Source organism: Alosa alosa, chromosome 11 (genome assembly GCF_017589495.1).
Source record: "Alosa alosa isolate M-15738 ecotype Scorff River chromosome 11, AALO_Geno_1.1, whole genome shotgun sequence".
Lineage (NCBI taxonomy): Eukaryota > Metazoa > Chordata > Actinopteri > Clupeiformes > Clupeidae > Alosa > Alosa alosa.
In genome coordinates, this window is record NC_063199.1 from 1,796,227 (window position 1) to 1,814,286 (window position 18,060).

An 18,060-nucleotide genomic window follows, 5' to 3' on the forward strand; every position below is an offset into this window, starting at 1 on the left:
AAATAGACGTGCAAAATAAGAAAATAAACTTTGCGCCGGGTGCAAAATAGGGGCCTTAATGTTAACTTATCATGACCAAGACAACTTCAACACTTTGATTAATGTCAAGTTGTCATAATCAAGACAACCCAAATAATGTCAACTTGTCATGACAAAAACCGAATGACACTTAATGACAAGTCGAACACGTTTATTGTTTATACACGAACACGAACTTGTTTATAATGTTTATGGCACATTCATGACAGTCTAATGTCATAGTTATGACGTCACTCTTATATATGTCTCATGTCACTCTTATGTAGAAACCTTCAAGTAAAGTGTTACCAAAATATGTTGTTCAATATGATGCAAATCCCCAGTGATCAACAATCAACGCAAGTCCAGTTTATTTATATTGCGCATTTCATACACCAAGGCAATGTGCTTTACATAGACAAAAGTAAATAAAAAGTAGAACCATGAGTGAAAGAATAACTGTAAAATGATAAGAGTAAAATAATAAAGAGTAAAATACTTGTTTAAAAAATCTAAGAATAAGAATATGAAAATGAAATTAAAATAGAGTTAAAATGCATTAAAATCATAAAACACTGAGTGCATCTGATAACAAGTAAGATCAGAATAAGCATTAGATCAGATCAGATCGGGAGAATGAACTGAGAACAGTTTTGTCTTCAGTCAAGATTTAAAAATCAAGGAAAGTGAGAAAATTAAAAACCACTCCTACCTCCTCTTTTTCAAGAAATTCTCTTACATCAGGGTCCTGCAACAGTGATGGATGACACAAAACCCTTTGGAGAAACCTGGGAGAGACAGATGGAGCTGATATGACTAGGTATTCATTCACTTTTAAGAAACCTGGGAGAGAAATATGGAGCTGATAAAGGCTCAGGTGAGGAAGGTATGTGTGACCGAAACGTTGTGTGAAGTATTTGCATGCGTAAACGACAGTGTGTGGGATTTCTTCAACAAACATTGGACAATAACCTCCACCATCATCAAATATGTTCTGAATAGCCGCATGACTCAGTCCACCTCACCGTGGTCACAGAATTCTGAATTTAACCACTACATCCCTAAGTTTACAGAAACACCTATTCATTTTCATGAGTATGGAAATGAGGAACCTTAACTCTGGCAACAACTGCTTGTCTATTACATGGCCCAGAATACCTTGCATGTCTTTAGAACAAAACAGCTCACTAATACATACTTTCCCATAAATATATGAATTTGCATACTTGTAACATTTTTAATAATAGTTTTGAGATATTGCCACTGCTCCAACACTGAAAGGCACTGTTAGAATCCTTGGATCAAGCCAAGTTCAACGTAGCGTATTCCACTGACTGCTCACGTTGGTGAAATGCACCAAGCAAGCACACTTCGCAGGTCCATCCGGAAATGCATTCTAGTTTTAAATCCAATTTCAAAAGATGTAGACAGTAGGCCCGAGGCAACATGTCTTCTTCTTCAGAACTAGCTGAATAAACTGAAATAAATGCTACAGCAGAAGTGCATGCACAAAATGTACACGTTATAAAGGGCATAATAAACAAAAAATACTCCATTTATTATCTTTGAGTTCAGTTGAAAATAAGGAACTTTTCATATTGAGAAATATGCAGAAGTGCATGTACAAAATGTAGCCTAGGCCTACAGCACATTTCAATGAAGTGCATAATAAACAGAAATAGCCTATCTCCATTAACTAGGCTATGTTCAGTTCACCTGTAAAGTGTAAACAATGTTTAGCTCGTAGATTAAACTTGAAGTGCTTTGGTGATATTTTAATTCCATGTCGACTGAGCTGACACCGGCGCCGACATGACTGCACTGTCACTTGCCACGCAAATCAGCGCCAACGTTTTTAACTGGCAAACACTGGATGAACAATGGATTGTATGGAGCGACAACGACAAAATAGAAGTGAATCATTATTTACACGGCAGCAGCGACAAGTGCGATACTGGTGTGCGGAGTTGTATTAAGAACAATAGAATCTAATGTAACTGAATGTCAAAAGCGGAGTGTGCTGCACTCATGTCGGCGCTGGTGTCCACAGCACTTTATAGCACCATTCAGACAAGGTCAGAACTGCGTTGGTGTTTATTATCTCCATGACTACTGGCTAGGCAGTATCTTTTACTGTCTATGGGCAGAAGCCTACTAGGAAGTGTCTGTGGCAGTTTGAGGACAAGAAACGGTGCATCAAAGGGTCAAAATAGTAGCAGCAGTGTTGAAAAATAGAGTTTGGTTTTGACATGTGTCTGTGCCCTTTGCACTTTGTCTTGCTCAATACTGCACCAATTAATCAGAATGAGCATAATGATGCTCTCAAACAACTGTTTGAACCTGTTAGCTTCTGGAAATAGACCCTAGGTTGTTTTTGCTCTGGAACATTCCTTTAACTAATTGCATAGACAAGACAATATTTGGGTAACAAACATTGTACTACAATTGGCAGGGTATATTGTTCAGAACCAACCCGGAAACTATTGAGCAATTTATGTGTTCCCAAGAGTTTTTAGTATTCTTATCACCATACTACCCACTGATTAAATTTATCAGGATTTTAACTAGCTGGTTAGTACATTTTCACCTCGTCTTGCAGCTTCACAAGAAGCAGTTTATGGTTTATCTTTTAGTCAGTCACACTGTAGGCCTGGCCTTCTTGTCCAAAAAAATTCACAACATCAGATAACTTAAATACGTGTCAACTATTGTGTGATGTCAACTACTGTAATCACCTCATGCCAGGAACGATAACTATAAAGACTACCTGTAACTATAGGGGAAGATCACAGTTAGAGTTACACTCCCCCTAGATTTTTTGGTGCCACTCAGCAATTATTGAACCAAAATTTAAGAACAATATGTCAGTTTGTATATGCCTACATGTACTTAAATAGTAGCACAAAATGGTCTGGTGAAATTAAATCTTCATATGATTTTAAAGCCAGAAAGTGCTCGGTAATGGAGTTACAGAAAATTAACATCAGTCAACATCATCAACATGCGGTTCTCAAAATATAACATTAAAAAAACTCATATAGAAGTGTTTCTACACTTGTTTCCTATATTATGAACAAAGACTTTTGCGACTGTGACTAGTTTTGATGTAGCCTAGAAATCTATGCGCATGTTTGAATCTGCAAGCACGTTCACTAATGAATATTTCTTGACGAAGCTGGCCTATCTTAGCGATATATTTGGAAAGCTCAATGAGTTAAATCTCCAGTTACAAGGCAAAGACAAGCACCAACCTCACCTAGCAGATAAGATTACTGCATTCACCAAAAAACTTGAGGTATGGGACAGGCGCCTCGATCTTATTATGCCTTTGAGAATCTGAGTGAAATCGCTGAAACGTCTGATTCGGGAGCCACTCTTGTGATCATTAAACAGTAGGCCTACATCACATCCCTGCAAAGTTTATTTCAAAAATATTTCCCAACCAGCAGTGCTCAGTATGACTGGATTATGGATCCATTTAATGCAGCATGTTGGTATTTCATTGAATATATTGTACAATGCTGTAAAATATTGGCCTATGCTTCCTAATATGTTGCTGGAAAACAGATATGTGTGTTTAATTTACAATGGCACATTATGTATTTATTTATTATTATATCTGCAGCACCAGCTTTAACTGAAGAGGATATATTTAGAACTTGTCATTATTTCAATAAATTTGACAATTTTAAGCTTGACCTACCACTTTCTTAGAGCGATGAGGGACAGGTGGGGCTCGAAAATGCCCCCTTGATCAAAGTGGGGAATGAAAGAAAAAGTTTGAGAACCACTGGGTCAGGCCAATCACATCGTATGTGGGTATAAAGAGTCGGTGGACGGGCTTAACATATTGACGGCAGAGTTGTAACGGTTTTTGTTAAGTTTGCCAAAAGTTTGATCAACTAACCAACTAGCTCCGCTGGTGGGAAAACGCATGGGACTCATGAGTTGTAGCGTTATCCTATTACGTGTAGAGGGAATTTGAAAGACAATTGTTCATCCCGCTCCTCTGATTTAGCACTGCCAATGGTGAGTTCCCAGACCCTACATCTTCATGTGGGTCTGGATCGTCAGGCTAGTTTTGATGTGCTTCTAAGACATATATGTTTCATAAGTCATGGTAACGGAGATACTTGGTAACGGAGTAACAAATGTTCCTATTGTTAAAACAATTAAACAATTTGTTTAATTGTGTCATGTATTCATTAATTATAGTATGTTTTATCATAATGAAAGAAAAAAAAAAGCAAAATACGACAGGCGCTCAGTCCAGCACATTCTCTCCGTAGAAATAGATCAAGCCTGTCAATTTGTCTCTATCCTCTACTCTTGCAACTCAAGTCAAGTCAAGTCAGGTTTATTTATATAGCGCATTTCATACACAGAGGTCATTCAATGTGCTTTACATAAACAAAACCAAACAAAAATAACAAATAAAAGCATAGAAAGGCAATATAGTCAAAGAATAGTTAAAAGGTAAATATCATAATAAAAAGAAAACATAAAACACAAGGTAAAATCATTTAAAAATAAAGAATAATTAGTAAGCAAAAAACAAAGGCAAAAGTAGTAAAAAAGTAATAAAAGACAAGGTAGAATAATTATCAAGGCAGATTCAGAATTTGTAACAAGGCACAGTTAGTAGAAAGCATCTGAGAACAGTTTGGTCTTAAGTCTAGATTTAAAACTGGCTACAGTTGGGGCCTTTTTGATGTCATCCGAAAGTTTCACCATGTTTAGTTTTAACAGTAGGTTTTACTAGCAGGTTTTTCACCTGGGACCTAAGAGGACGAGAAGGTGTGTACTGCTGAAGCATGTCTGACAGGTATTTAGGTCCTGCTCCATTTACTGATTTATAAACAAGCAATAGTGCTTTAAAGTCAATTCTGTGACTTACTGGAAGCCAGTGCAAGGACTTAAAAATTGGAGTAATGTGGTCAGTTCTTTTAGTTTTTGTTAGAATCCTAGCTGCTGCATTTTGTATCACCTGAAGCTGTTTAATAGTCTTTTTAGGAAGGCCTGTGAACAGTCCATTGCAGTAATCAACCCAGCTGGAGATAAATGCATGAATGAGTTTTTCTAAGTCATATTTTGACATCAGCCCTCTGAGTTTGGCAATATTTTTGAGGTGGTAAAAAGCTGATTTAGTTATCGCTTTCATGTGGCTGTTGAAATTTAGATCACTGTCAATTAATACACCAAGATTTTTTAACTGTATCCTTTGCCTTCAACCCTTTTGTGTCAAGGAGAGTGGCAACCCTAAGTCTTTCTTCCTTTTTACCAAATATAATTACTTCAGTTTTTTCTTTGTTCAGCTGAAGAAAAATTTGAGACATCCAGGTGTTGATTTGTTCTATACACTGACACATATATTCAAGAGGACCGTAGTCGTTTGGTAACAGAGCTAAGTAAATTTGTGTGTCATCTGCATAGCTATGATATGAAATCAAATTCTTTTGGATGATTTGTCCAAGTGGGAGTGTATAGAGGTTGAATAATAGTGGCCCCAAGATCGACCCCTGGGGAACACCACAGGTCAAGGACGTTGGTGTTGAGGTACAGTTTCCGATGGCAACAAAGAAGCTCCTTTCTTGTAGATATGATTTTAGCCAGCTGATAACTATGCCTGTAAATCCAACCCAGTGTTCTAGTCTGTGTAGTAAAATATTGTGATCAACAGTGTCAAATGCTGCACTAAGGTCCAGTAGCACTAGGACTGATGTTTTACCTGAATCTGTGTTGAGGCATATGTCATTGGAAACTTTAATGAGAGCTGTTTCAGTGCTGTGATTTGCCTGAAAACCAGACTGAAAGTAATCAAAATACCCATTTGATGTTAGGAAGGTGGTTAATTGATTAAAGACTACTTTTTCAATAATTTTGCCAATAAAAGGTAGATTGGATATGGGCCTGTAATTGTTTAGCTTGGAGGCATCCAGGTTATTCTTCTTGAGAAGTGGCTTTACAACAGCTGTTTTCAGTGACTTAGGAAAAGTGCCAGACAGCAGTGATACATTTAGAATTTGAAGGACATCCGCCGCAATGAGGTGAAAAACAGTTTTGAAGAAATTGGTAGGCAGAGTGTCTAAGACACATGTGGAAGAGCTGAGATTCTGTACCGTTTTTTCAAGTGTTTCGTAGTCTATCAAGCTGAACTCTTAGTTTCCCTCTGTTTGTTGCTGGAAGTTCAGGTTGTTGAATTTGTAATTGAGCAGATATGCTGAGTCTGATTTTGTCAATTTTACCTTTAAAAAAAGATGAAAACTCATTGTATTTATTAGTTGAGAGAAGTTCAGGCGCTAATTGTGAGGGGGGGGTTGTTAACTTTTCAACAATTGAAAATAGAATACGAGTGTTATTTGAACTTCTATTGATAATGTTAGAAAAAAAGGACTGTCGTATACCGGAGCAAGCTTTTTAGTGGTTGATCAACGAAAAATACGGTTTATGTGATGTGTTTTAATGCAGAAAAACTGACTTGATCAATTTTCGCTGGAATTACACTTTAAGGTTGACTCACTCAGCTTCAGCTGCTTCCTGTATTTTAAGATAACAGAATGCTTCAGTATGATTCCCACATCAACGTCAGGCATGACTGATTGATAGAGCTATACAAGAGCACAGAACATGTTTGTTACTTTTATTGTTTTAAATAACACAAAATACACCTGAGCCACCATGTTATGTATATTGGACCTGAGGTTAGGTTACAACATGAGTCACGTGATAACCTATGAAGCAATCATAGGGCAGAAAAGTTGAGACCGTTTTCGCCAAACTTTTTCTATCTATAAGTGTTATTAATAATGAATGAAGTCAAATGATTTTACGAGAAAGTGCTAGATAAGTCTCTTTATTTTAAAAACAATACCAACTACATTGTTTACTGTTAATATAAGATTAATAACATTTAGTTAGATAAGCCATTTTTGCAGTGTACAGGCACTGAAGATTTCTAGGAGACTCATTACATGATTTTACTACTCTGCTGGTTATCCAGGGGATCAAGGTAAACTGAATGCAGAATGTGTAGCCAGTTCACAGTTGATGGGTTTTTTCCATCAGCCTGACACACACATTCACTTACAACTATAGCATTACATAACAGTTGCAGTCCAAATAATTAGAAAAGCAAAAAAGATTTTTGCCATGTTGAAATTCCAAAGAAGGGGTTGACTAAAGTTGACCAGTTAAATTGATCTATTCAAAAGACCTTGGCATTGCAATGTTTTATGTGTGTGCCTTTTGTATGTTATGGGGGCAGCCGTGGCCTACTGGTTAGCGTTTCAGACTTGAAACCGGAGGGTTGCCAGTTCGAACCCCGACCAGTAGGCACGGCTGAAGTGCCCTTGAGCAAGGCACCTAACACCTCAGTGCTCCCCGAGCACCGCTGTTGTTGCAGGCAGCTCACTGCGCCGGGATTAGTGTGTGCTTCACCTCACTGTGTGTTCACTGTGTGCTGAGTGTGTTTCACTAATTCACGGATTGGGATAAATGCAGAGACCAAATTTCCCTCACAGGTCAAAAGAGTACCTATACTTATACTTATGTGACATGTGCTCAGTTAAATATTTCAAGATGATACCTCTCCAGAGCAGCTCTCCTCTTCTCAACAAATTCTGCAGACGAGGGGTCTTCTTTCCCTACTTTCAGTTTTGTCATCCCTGTTGTAAAACAAGACACACTTATATTAAACACAAAAGTAATGAAACAAACAGTAGATGCAGATTTTTGTATTAGAGAAAACTTTTACCCAAAATGCTTTTCTCTGGTGGTGGAGGGACGATGTAACCATTCTGAGAGAGTTTCTCCGAGAGTTTCTCATACAGCCCAAGGAAATCACTGAAACGCCTTCTTACTACAAAGGTCTTGCTCTTAAACATTGGTAGTGTAGTCTGAGGAAAAGGCCTTGTGGTTAATTATTTGAGACAACAAGCAGATGTTGCATTATCCAATCATTTTCATAGGGCTAAAATAGTAGGGATATCTAGTAGGAACATGGAAATGTATACAGAAGTACCTCAATTTATGGGTATTTAGTGTACAAAGGGCTAATGTACATAGATAAATACATATACGTGTTACAAATTAAAGTATTTTCACGTCACTGGTGATACACAATTTTTCTGATGTTTTGCCCCACATGCTGGTCATCTGACTTTGAGTTATCTGGAGGTAATTGCTCAGCACATACTTCACACGTCAGTTTGCTTTGAGCAAATGAGGGGGTTCGTCATTGCCTAGCTACAGTATCATAGCAAATGCAGGTAGTGACAAAGCACGTTTTACATTAATTTACATTTACATTTTTTTAAGTTGCCAAAAGTTTGACCAACTAACCAACTAGCTCCACCGGTGGGAAAACGCATGGGACTCATGAGTTGTAGCGTTATCCTATTGCGTGCAGAGGGAATTTGAAAGACAATCGTTCATCCCACCCCTCGGATTGAGCACTGCCAATGGTAAGTTCCCAGACCCAACATCTTCATGTGGGTCTGGCTCGTCAGGCTAAAATTTACAGTGGTGGTTGAATTTGCTGGTACCCACTGAGAGAATAATAATAATAAAAAAATAATAATAAGCTTTATTTGTATAGCACCTTTTAATACACAGAATGCAGCTCAAAGTGCTTTACATTTGGAGCATTTAACACAATAATAGAGAGCAACGATGTTATAATTCAAACAAACAAAACAATAAATCAAACATCCAAGATTTAGAATTAAGTAAAAATGAGAATTCACAAGATGGTAAGGAGATATAACTAATGCAAAATAGGAAGACAGTGTAAATAGCAGCAGCAGAATGTAAAATAATGTGAAGAAATAGGCTACAAGATAAAAGTGAGTTAACTAAAAGCTCCCATATACAGGTATGTTTTCAGGTCTTTTTTAAAGATGTTTACAGAATTTGTCTGTTTGATGTACAGAGGCAGGGTGTTTCATAGCTTTGGTGCATAATGCACCAAAAGCAGCTTCTCCTCTTTGTATGTGGAGCACTTTGGGCACAATTAAAAGATTAGCATGGGGAGATCTAAGGTTACTTTGTGGTTGATAAGCTATTAAAGGCTCTATATGAAGGTGCTATGCCATTTAGAGCTTTGTAAGTAATTAACAGAACCCTAAAATCAATTCTATAGACAACAGGGAGCCAGTGCAGTTCAGCTAACACAGGGGTGATGTGCCCTCTCTTCTTGGTCTTAGTTAAAAGTCTAGCAGCAGAATTTTGTATGAGTTCCAATTTCTTTATATGATTTTTTTGGAGACCAGTAAAAAGGTCGCAGTTTGGCAATGTTTCTCAGGTGGGAATAGGCTGTCTGGGTAACTTTACTAATATGGGGCTTAATTAAGTGATGAAATTTAAAGCTATTTTCTCAGGTATAGTTGCATATTATTTCTGAGAAAATGTTTTTCTCTTCCTGTGGAAGGGTACCAAAAATTTTAGCCACAACTGTAACAAAATATTAAAGGTGCTATAAGCGATGTTGGGTAACGTCACTTCTGTTTGCGTTTAAACAAAACAAAGAGCTACAGTAGCTAGCTTGCTCCTCCCTCCTCCTCCCTCGCAATTGAAACTCTCCTGAACGTGTTTTCCTGAATTTTTTTATATTTCATGGTCTCATGGTGTTTTTGTTGCCATTTTTGGAGCCTGGGCTGTCTACAGAGACCACATTTTTTTACAGTGTATTGAGGGGATAGGCAGCTAGCGGATGGTGAGGAGATGATTGCTGTATGTGACAAAAAATGTTTTAGCTTAGAAACTGCATATCATTAAACCCAACAGTAAATTAACTAAATTCCATAGCCTAGGTAGGGTAGTAACACAAACTTGAGAGGTGCAAGTCAGCAAATCAACTTAATATTCTACTATTATTTGTTGCTATGTGGCCATAGCATCACACTTGCAGCCATGTCTCCTTGTAGGCTACTTATCACATGACAGCTGCAGGTTGAAAGCTGTGTGTGTGTGTGTGTGTGTGTGTGTGTGTGTGTGTGTGTAAGGAGAAAAAACACATAGGCTACGGGAAGCACTATACTTTGCGCAAGGGGTGAACGATTTTGGAAAAATCGTGCTAAAGAGTCAGATTGGGATAATACAAAATGCTAGAGTGTTGGAGGACGGTAATTTGTTGATTGGATGTGTGTCTGAGGAGCAGGTTGTGAAGGCTGGCCGGTTGCAATGTGTTGGGAAGGCGAAAGTTGTGAAAGTGGTGAAAGTTGGTAGTGAAGGGAGTAAAGGAGTGATATACAGAATTCCTCTGACAATGCAGATGGGTGAGTTGGTTAAGAATCTGAAAGAGAAATGTAGGGCCGTTGAGAGTGCAACACGATTGACTAGGGGAGCTGAGAAAAAGGAGACAGAGTCGATTTTGATTCATTTCAGTATTAGAGAATTTCCCACTGAGCTCTACTTGGGTTACATGAGATATCGAGTGAGGGAGTTCATACATAAACCTTTGAGATGTTTTAAATGTCAGAAATTTGGTCATGCTGCTAAGGTGTGTAAAGGAGTGCAAACATGTGCAAAATGTGGGGGAGCTCATGAGTATGGACAATGTGGTGAGGGAACGAGCCCAAAGTGTTGTAATTGTGGAGGGGCACACAGTGCAAAGTACTGGGGCTGCGCGATTATGAAAAGAGAAACTAAAATTCATAATATGAAGCGGAAAAATAAAGTGTCCTATGCAGAGGCGAGTTGAAGAAGAGTTGACCAAGCCGGACCTGCTGGTAGGGATTTGCCAGTGGTTAGAGGTGGGGCGGGGAGCACTGTGGCTCGACCTGTGAAGGAATATGGCTGGGGGGAGAAAATGGACCTGGTAACGTTTATTGCAGGGGTGATCAATGCGACAGCAGAGGTAAAGTCGAAAACTGAAAGGATCCAAATTATTACAAAGGCAGCGGTTCAGCATCTGGGTATGGTGAGACTAAAGTGGGAGGAAGTGAGGGATGGTCTCTGTGTGATCCCTCCAAGCCAGGAGAGTGTAGGCCAAGGGTGAACACTTTGCTCTCATGATTATTTTACAATGGAATGTAATGTAATTGATTTTGTTTTGTTTGATTACATAATTGTTAGGAGGGATAGGATGGACAGGAGTATGTGGTGGTGGAAATATGGGTGGGTTCAAGGAAGATGGTCATCATAAATTACTATAACCCTTGCAAACGGTTAGCTCTTGGTGAGCTAGTGGAAATGTGGTTTGGACTGGAGACTTTAATGCTCATAGTACTTTGTGGGGAGGAAGTAGCACTGATAGTAATGGTCAGGTGATTGAGGAGCTGCTGAGTGAAAGGAACTTAATTGGTTTAAATGATGGTAGGGGCACAAGGTTTGATGTTAGAACGGGGCATGTGTTGGATCACACTCTCTCATCTAGTGGGTTAGCATCAAGGTGTGAATGGGAAGTTCATGGAGACAGTACTGGGAGTGATCATTATCCTGTTGTATGTACTTTGGATATTGATGTCAGCTTTAGGCCAGGTGGGAGGGCTGGGAGGTGGGTTTTTGAAAAGGCAGATTGGGAAAGATTTAGGGACTTAAGTGACCTGTTTCTTAGGTCTGTTCCAAGCACGGATAATGTGGAGGGGCATGAGGGTGAGTTGTGCCGAAGGATTTATATGGCTGCCATGGAGTCAATCCCAAAAAGTTCAGGGAAGATGGCTAGAAATGCAGTTCCTTGGTGGAATAAGGAATGTGAGAATGCTGTGGGAGCCAGGAAAAGGGCTTTTAGACAGCTGAGAGGGACACATAACTTTCAACATCTGATTGAATATAAGCAGGCACAGGCTGTAGTTAGGAGGGTCATCAGGCGAAGTAAGAGGTCTTACTGGAGGGATTACTGCAGTACAATAGGTAATAGTGTGGATATTAAGGAGGTGTGGGGTATGATTAAGAAAATGGAGGGTAATAGGAGGGGGTGGGATTATCCATTTTTTCAGATGGTGACCTGCTGGCTGTATCTGATGCTGAGAAGGCAGAAATGATGGTGAGGACTTTGAGCAAGGTCCATAGCTCTGATAATCTCTCAGATCAGGAAAGGAGAGGTAGAGAGGGAGACAATGGCACTTTTGGTGAGGTTATTCAAACGAAGGAGAAATTGCAGGACAAATATAATGTTCCCTTTACGTTGTTGGAACTTAAGAATGCGTTGGAGAGGTGCAGGAATTCAGCCCCTGGACAGGATGAAATTTGTTATAAAATGTTATCACATTTGAGCGATGAGGGATTGATGGCAATCTTGAATTTATATAATAGGGTGTGGGAGGAGGATGCATTCCTCCAGGATGGAAAAGAGGCGGTCATTGTGCCTATCAGAAAACCTGGCAAAGATCCTTCTAACCCTGTAAACTACCGACCCGATAGCATTAACCTCACAGTTTGGTAAGCTGATGGAAAGACTGGTCAATGAAAGATTAATGTACTTTGTTGAAGAAAAAAGGGTTGTTGTCTAGATATCAGAGTGGGTTCAGAAAGGGTCGGAATACAATCGACTCAGTTTTGTGTCTCGAGAATGAAATTAGAAAAGCTCAAGTACATAAAGAAATTGCTGTGGCTGTATTTTTGGACGTTGAAAAAGCGTACGATATGCTAGGTATTGGGGGAACCTTTTCAACTGGGTAATGGACTTTTTAAATAACCGCAGCATCCAGGTTAAGATAGGGAAGGATATATCAAGGCGTTGCTTAGTTGAAAATGGAACTCTGCAGGGCAGTGTGGTCAGTCCCCTCCTATTCAATATAATGATTAATGATATTTTTTCTGAAGTACAGCCTGATATTGGACAGTCCCTCTTTGCTGATGACGGTAGTTTGTGGAAAAGAGGAAGAAATGTGAAACACACTTTGAAGAGAGTTCAGGAAGCTCTAACAACGGTGGAGGACTGGGGTAGGAAGTGGGGCTTTAGATTTTCAGTGGAGAAGACGAAGGCAATGTTTTTTTTACGAGGAAGAAAGTATGCGATAGTCTGAAACTGCAACTGTACAACTGTCCTGTGGAGAGGGTGCCTTGTTTTAAATTCCTGGGTGTGTTTTTTGACACTAGACTTACGTGGAGAATTCATATCTCCAGGGTAGTAGACAAGTGTAAAACTGTTCTGAATTTAATGAGGTGTCTTGTTGGGAAAGAGTGGGGTGCTGATTTGGCCTCTTTGAAATTGATCTATATATACTTGATCAGGATGAGGATCGACTATGGATGTTTGGTGTATGCCTCTGTGGCAGCATCTGTGCTGGCCAAGCTGGATGTAGTTCAGGCTACTGCATTGAGAATATGTACTGGAGCTGTGCGGTCCTCTCCTGTTTGCGCCTTGCAAGTGATTACTGGGGAAATGCCTCTGGGGGTGAGGAGAAGACAGTTGCAGGCCAACTATTGGGTAAATCTGATGGGTCAGCGACCCGATCATCCTGTGAGAAATGTTATTGAGCCAAGCTGGGAGAGTGTGGTGGCAGATTTGCCGAGTTTTGGGTGGACTGGAGAATCTGTGGCGCGAGAAATGAATGTTCTACATTGTTCCTTTTGCTCAACAGTAATATGGCCTGTGATTCCTGTGTGGCAGCTACATGTTCCAGAAATTGACCTGACACTACTTGAAATTAAGGAAAAAGATCCTGAAGTGGAGTTAGTGTATAGTTTTCACTGTCATATAGAAGAAAGATACCATGACTGTGTTTTAATATTCACTGATGGGTCGAAGGATCAGGAGTCAGGGGTTACTGGAGCAGCCTTTTTTGTTCCGAAAATGAAGGTTCATGGCTCAAAGATGTTCCTCTGGCACTGTCTAAGTCTGAAGGAAAGAGTATTGTGTGGCAGAATTCTCTTATTAAATGGCAACAGCTTTGGGATCAAGACACAAAGGGCAGACATCTCTATTCCATTATTGGTAGTGGTAATGTTAGAACAGCTGGGTTTTTGGTGGTTAGCTGTGTCAACTACTTGCGGATAACATTATGCATCAATTCATCATTACCTGTGAGATTAAATGTTTGTGCCGCCAACCCCTTGGATATCGCAAAATGCCCCCCACTGTCACTGTACTCCAGTAAACAAAGTCCCCAGTGCACAGGTGAATGGCTGCTGTGCAGCCTAAACAGTCGTGGAGTTTTAATCGTCAGCTGGACAAGTGAACAAAGTTACCAGCCAGAGTAGCAGCACAGGGGAATTATGAACTAGAACCAGGGACATGGCAGGTTCGGGCAAAGGTAATGAAGAGGTTTATTTTTAACCAAAGTAGCTCTACTGATCAGACCTTTCTTGACACTGTTAGCTGGTCCTCTTGTTTACGTTTTTTGCTTCTTCAGTGGTCGGTGAGAAGAGTCGGTGGCGCGTCGGCAAGCACAAGTATAAATGCGTTTTGGTGACGTCACATATTACAACTCGCAGCCTTTGCGGTTTGAAAATCGTGTTTCATCATATCGCGATATTATCGCAAATGCAATAAATCGTTCAGCCCTACTTTGCGCACACTAACATGAAATACGTGTCTTATTTCAAAACAACACAGACATTCTTAATGGATTTAACTGCCAGACTTTCACAGAAACCCGCTTCATCCCTCTCTGGTGCAACACTAGACCACAGACTGTAAAAGAAAACATTGGCAGCGAAGCATGGGAGTTCGGAGTTCGTACGGGTTTCAGCAAAAGTCTGTGAAATCCTTCCGACAAGTCTGTTTGCTGCACTGCCACATAGATATTGTAGTTGTCGAACAAAACTACAAAAGTGGAATGAATGAATGAATGTCACCGCCAGCAAATTTCTCGGGGGGAAAAAGCAATGGTAGAACCAATGAATGAACGAGCGTATAAAGCATATATTAAGACGTGACTAAATGTAATTTATAGATAGATAGATAGATAGATAGATAGATAGATAGATAGATACTTTATTGATCCCCAAGGGAAATTTCAAGACTTTATGACCTTATATGGAAAATCCGGATGTTTTTTATGACTTTTTAAGGCCAAAACTTCTTATTAAATTGAAGCCCTTTTATGACCCCGCAGAAATTGAAGGCCTTTTATGACCCCGCAGAAACCCTGACTACAGCTGGAGAAGGAATTGTTTCGTCTGTTGTTCACCTCTTGATCTCTGATGACTCTCAGAGAACATTCTCTACATCTCTACATACTCTGTGAGGGTGAATGATTCAGTTGATTGACTAAAGTAGGCTACTGTAGGCTGTTAATTGGGGAACAAGCAGCGAAGCTGCGAAGGCACCCATTGTGTTTGTACGTTTTCTTATTTTTACGCATCATCTTTCTTCTGCCATGGAAGTCTATGGCAGCCCATAGAACCGTCTGGTCTATGGCAGCCCATAGAACCGTCCACACTAATTAGGCAGAGTCCCATGATTCATTTCACCAAGTTTCATGCCTGCACCTCAAGCGCTCTAGCGCCACCAACAGGCCAAATTTGGATGTGCGTTGACGCACGTAACTTTTGACCCGTTGACCCGATTTTCAAAAATCAGGTATCGTTGGAATCCTTGGACCAAGCCGAGTTCAACGCACGGTATCCCTTTTCGTCTTCGGAACTAAAACTGCTCCACCGTAACAGCCAATCAAAATTTGTGGCGAAGCCGCCAAACAGGAAGTGAGCTCATATCTCCGCAACCATTTCATGTTTCATAACCAAACTTAGTACGTGGACTCAAGACCTCATCAGGAGGATGTTCAAAAACGGTGGTGACCTTTGACCTCTAGGGGGCGCTGCAATTAGGAAAAATGTGTTTTGGCTTGTAGCTGCTGTTGTGTTTGGAATTAAAATGTACTAGTGGGGTCTGTTAATGCTGTTTGAGGTCCATAGGCTGACCTTACCCAAATTGTGATGTCATCGTAATTGATTAGGCCGCCATATTGGATTTAATCAAAAATACAAGTTTGTCCGATTTTCATGATACTTGGTGTAGATGATCTTTAGACTAAGCCTCATAAAAGTTCTCTTTTCGTCTTCAAATCTAAAACCGTTCGCCCGAAACAGCCAATTAAAATTGTCAGCAAAGCCACCAAACAGGAAGTGAAGTGATATCTCAGCAAGGTTTTCTCGTATCAAGACTAAACTTACCACATGTGCTCAGGACCCAATAAGGAGGAGGTTCAAGAAACTTGGTACATTTTGACCACTGTGTGGCGCTATAATCACAGGAAGTAGGCTCATATCTCAGCAATGCTTACACATATTGAAACCAAACTTGGTACATGGACTTGAGACCCCATCCTGAAGACGCACAATATATTTGGAGTCTTTTGACCACTAGGGGGCGCTATAATCACAGGACGTGGGTCATATCTCAGCAATGCTTTCACATATAGAAACCAAACTTGGTATATGGACTTAGGATCCCATCCTGAGGACACACAATACATTTGGTGACCTTCGACCACTAGGGGGGCGCTAGAGATACAGGAAATTTGCTCATATCTCAGCAACGTCTTTACTTATCGAAACCAAACTTGGTATATGGACTCGGGACCCAATCCTGAGAACACACAATACATTTGGTGTACTTTGACCACTAGGGGCGCTATAATTAGGAAGACTTTTTCGCATTGACACCAAACTTGGTACGTTGAGTCGTAAACACATCCTAAGGATCCACAATAAATTTGGTGACATTTGACCAGTAGGGGCTCTATGATTAGCAACACTTTCACCTATCGCAACCTAACTTGGTATGTGGACTTGGGACTACATCCTGAGGATGCACAATTAATTTGGTGTGCTTTCACCAATAGGGGTGCTATAATTATCAACACTTTCACCACTTTAAACCAAACTTGGTATGTGGACTTAGGAGTACATCTTGAGGACACACAATAAATTCGGTGACCTTCGAATCCAGTCCAGTCCAATTCAAACAAGTCCAATCCAATCCAATCTAACACAACACAGTCAAGTCCAGTCCAGTCCAATCCAATCCAATCCAATCCCAACTCTTACTGCTTACTGCTTGGCCCCCTCATTGCTGCTTGCAGCTATATTTATTCAGGATTATTACTTAACCTTTTCACTGTGCACTTCATCTAAATCAGTGGTCCCCAAACTACGGCCCGCGGGCCGGATATGGCCCGCCACTTCATTTTGGGTGGCCCCCCAAAACATGTCCGTGGTTTATAGCATCTGGCCCGCATGGGAGCAATGACATCGCCAAACTATAACCTCCTCAAATTTCCCCATTCATTCTCTATGGCGAAGTCTTAACAGTACACATGTAATACTATTTTTGTCCACTGGTGGTTGTTTTGGCGCTGTTTCAAGTTTTACATCGAAAAAACGGAATGAAATGTAGACCTACCTGCAAACAATGTAAGAGGCCTATGCTGACTGCATCAGTGCTCAAAGTATTCTACAAGTTTATCAATTAATTGTTAATAACTAACTAACTTCTATTCAAGTCATATTTCTGGGACTTGCTGGGATATTTTTTTCTATATTTTATTCACTCGTTCAAATGTTCATACAAGTTCTCATCAGGTGAGTGAAAGTGGTCATTTCAGATGTTTTTGCCAGCACTTCATAAAACTCTCATATTTTGAGAACTTCAAATTATTTGTATGATATTGCTTGTTCACAACTTGAGCTGTGTATGCAAAGTTCACACATTTTGAATAAAATACACTTTTGGGACTCCCTGCTAATACTTTTGGGAATGCTATTTTTTATTAGTAATATTTCATTTGAGCTACATTTTACACTGATATGGCATGATTGCAATATAAACACAGCTAACAATGGTATTAAATTGCAGTAGCCTATGATTAAATGTAATGGAATATTCAACTAAGGTAGACTGCTGTTGTTCACAGCACTAAGCTATTTATGGTTACTAATATACTCCGAGTCTCTGGCCCTCTCTTAGAGCCAGGCATAGTGAGCTGGCCCTCGGAAGAAAAAGTTTGGGGACCACTGATCTAAATGAATGAAACTGATGTTTCCAAACTAAAAATGTTATTTTCTTCAGACACTATGACCGAGAGAGAGAGACATATTTAAATTTTTGGACTTCTACAGATTTTTCCGGTCAAAGTCCAGTAATTACCGAATAAT

The 18,060-nt window shown here is 39.9% G+C and overlaps 1 protein-coding gene across 4 annotated transcripts in view; it reads right to left on the reverse strand.

The window, feature by feature from the left end:
• Positions 1-18,060, reverse strand: part of snx1a (sorting nexin 1a) — a 94,593-nt gene that overhangs the window by 35,369 nt on the left and 41,164 nt on the right. For all 4 annotated transcript variants that reach the window (XM_048256496.1, XM_048256497.1, XM_048256498.1 and 1 more), the window contains exons 6-8: positions 7,772-7,913; positions 7,604-7,682; positions 731-806 (exon numbers count right to left, since the gene is read on the reverse strand). In XM_048256496.1, the coding sequence (XP_048112453.1) occupies positions 731-806; positions 7,604-7,682; positions 7,772-7,913 (297 nt within the window). The remainder of the gene's footprint in view (positions 1-730; positions 807-7,603; positions 7,683-7,771; positions 7,914-18,060) is intronic.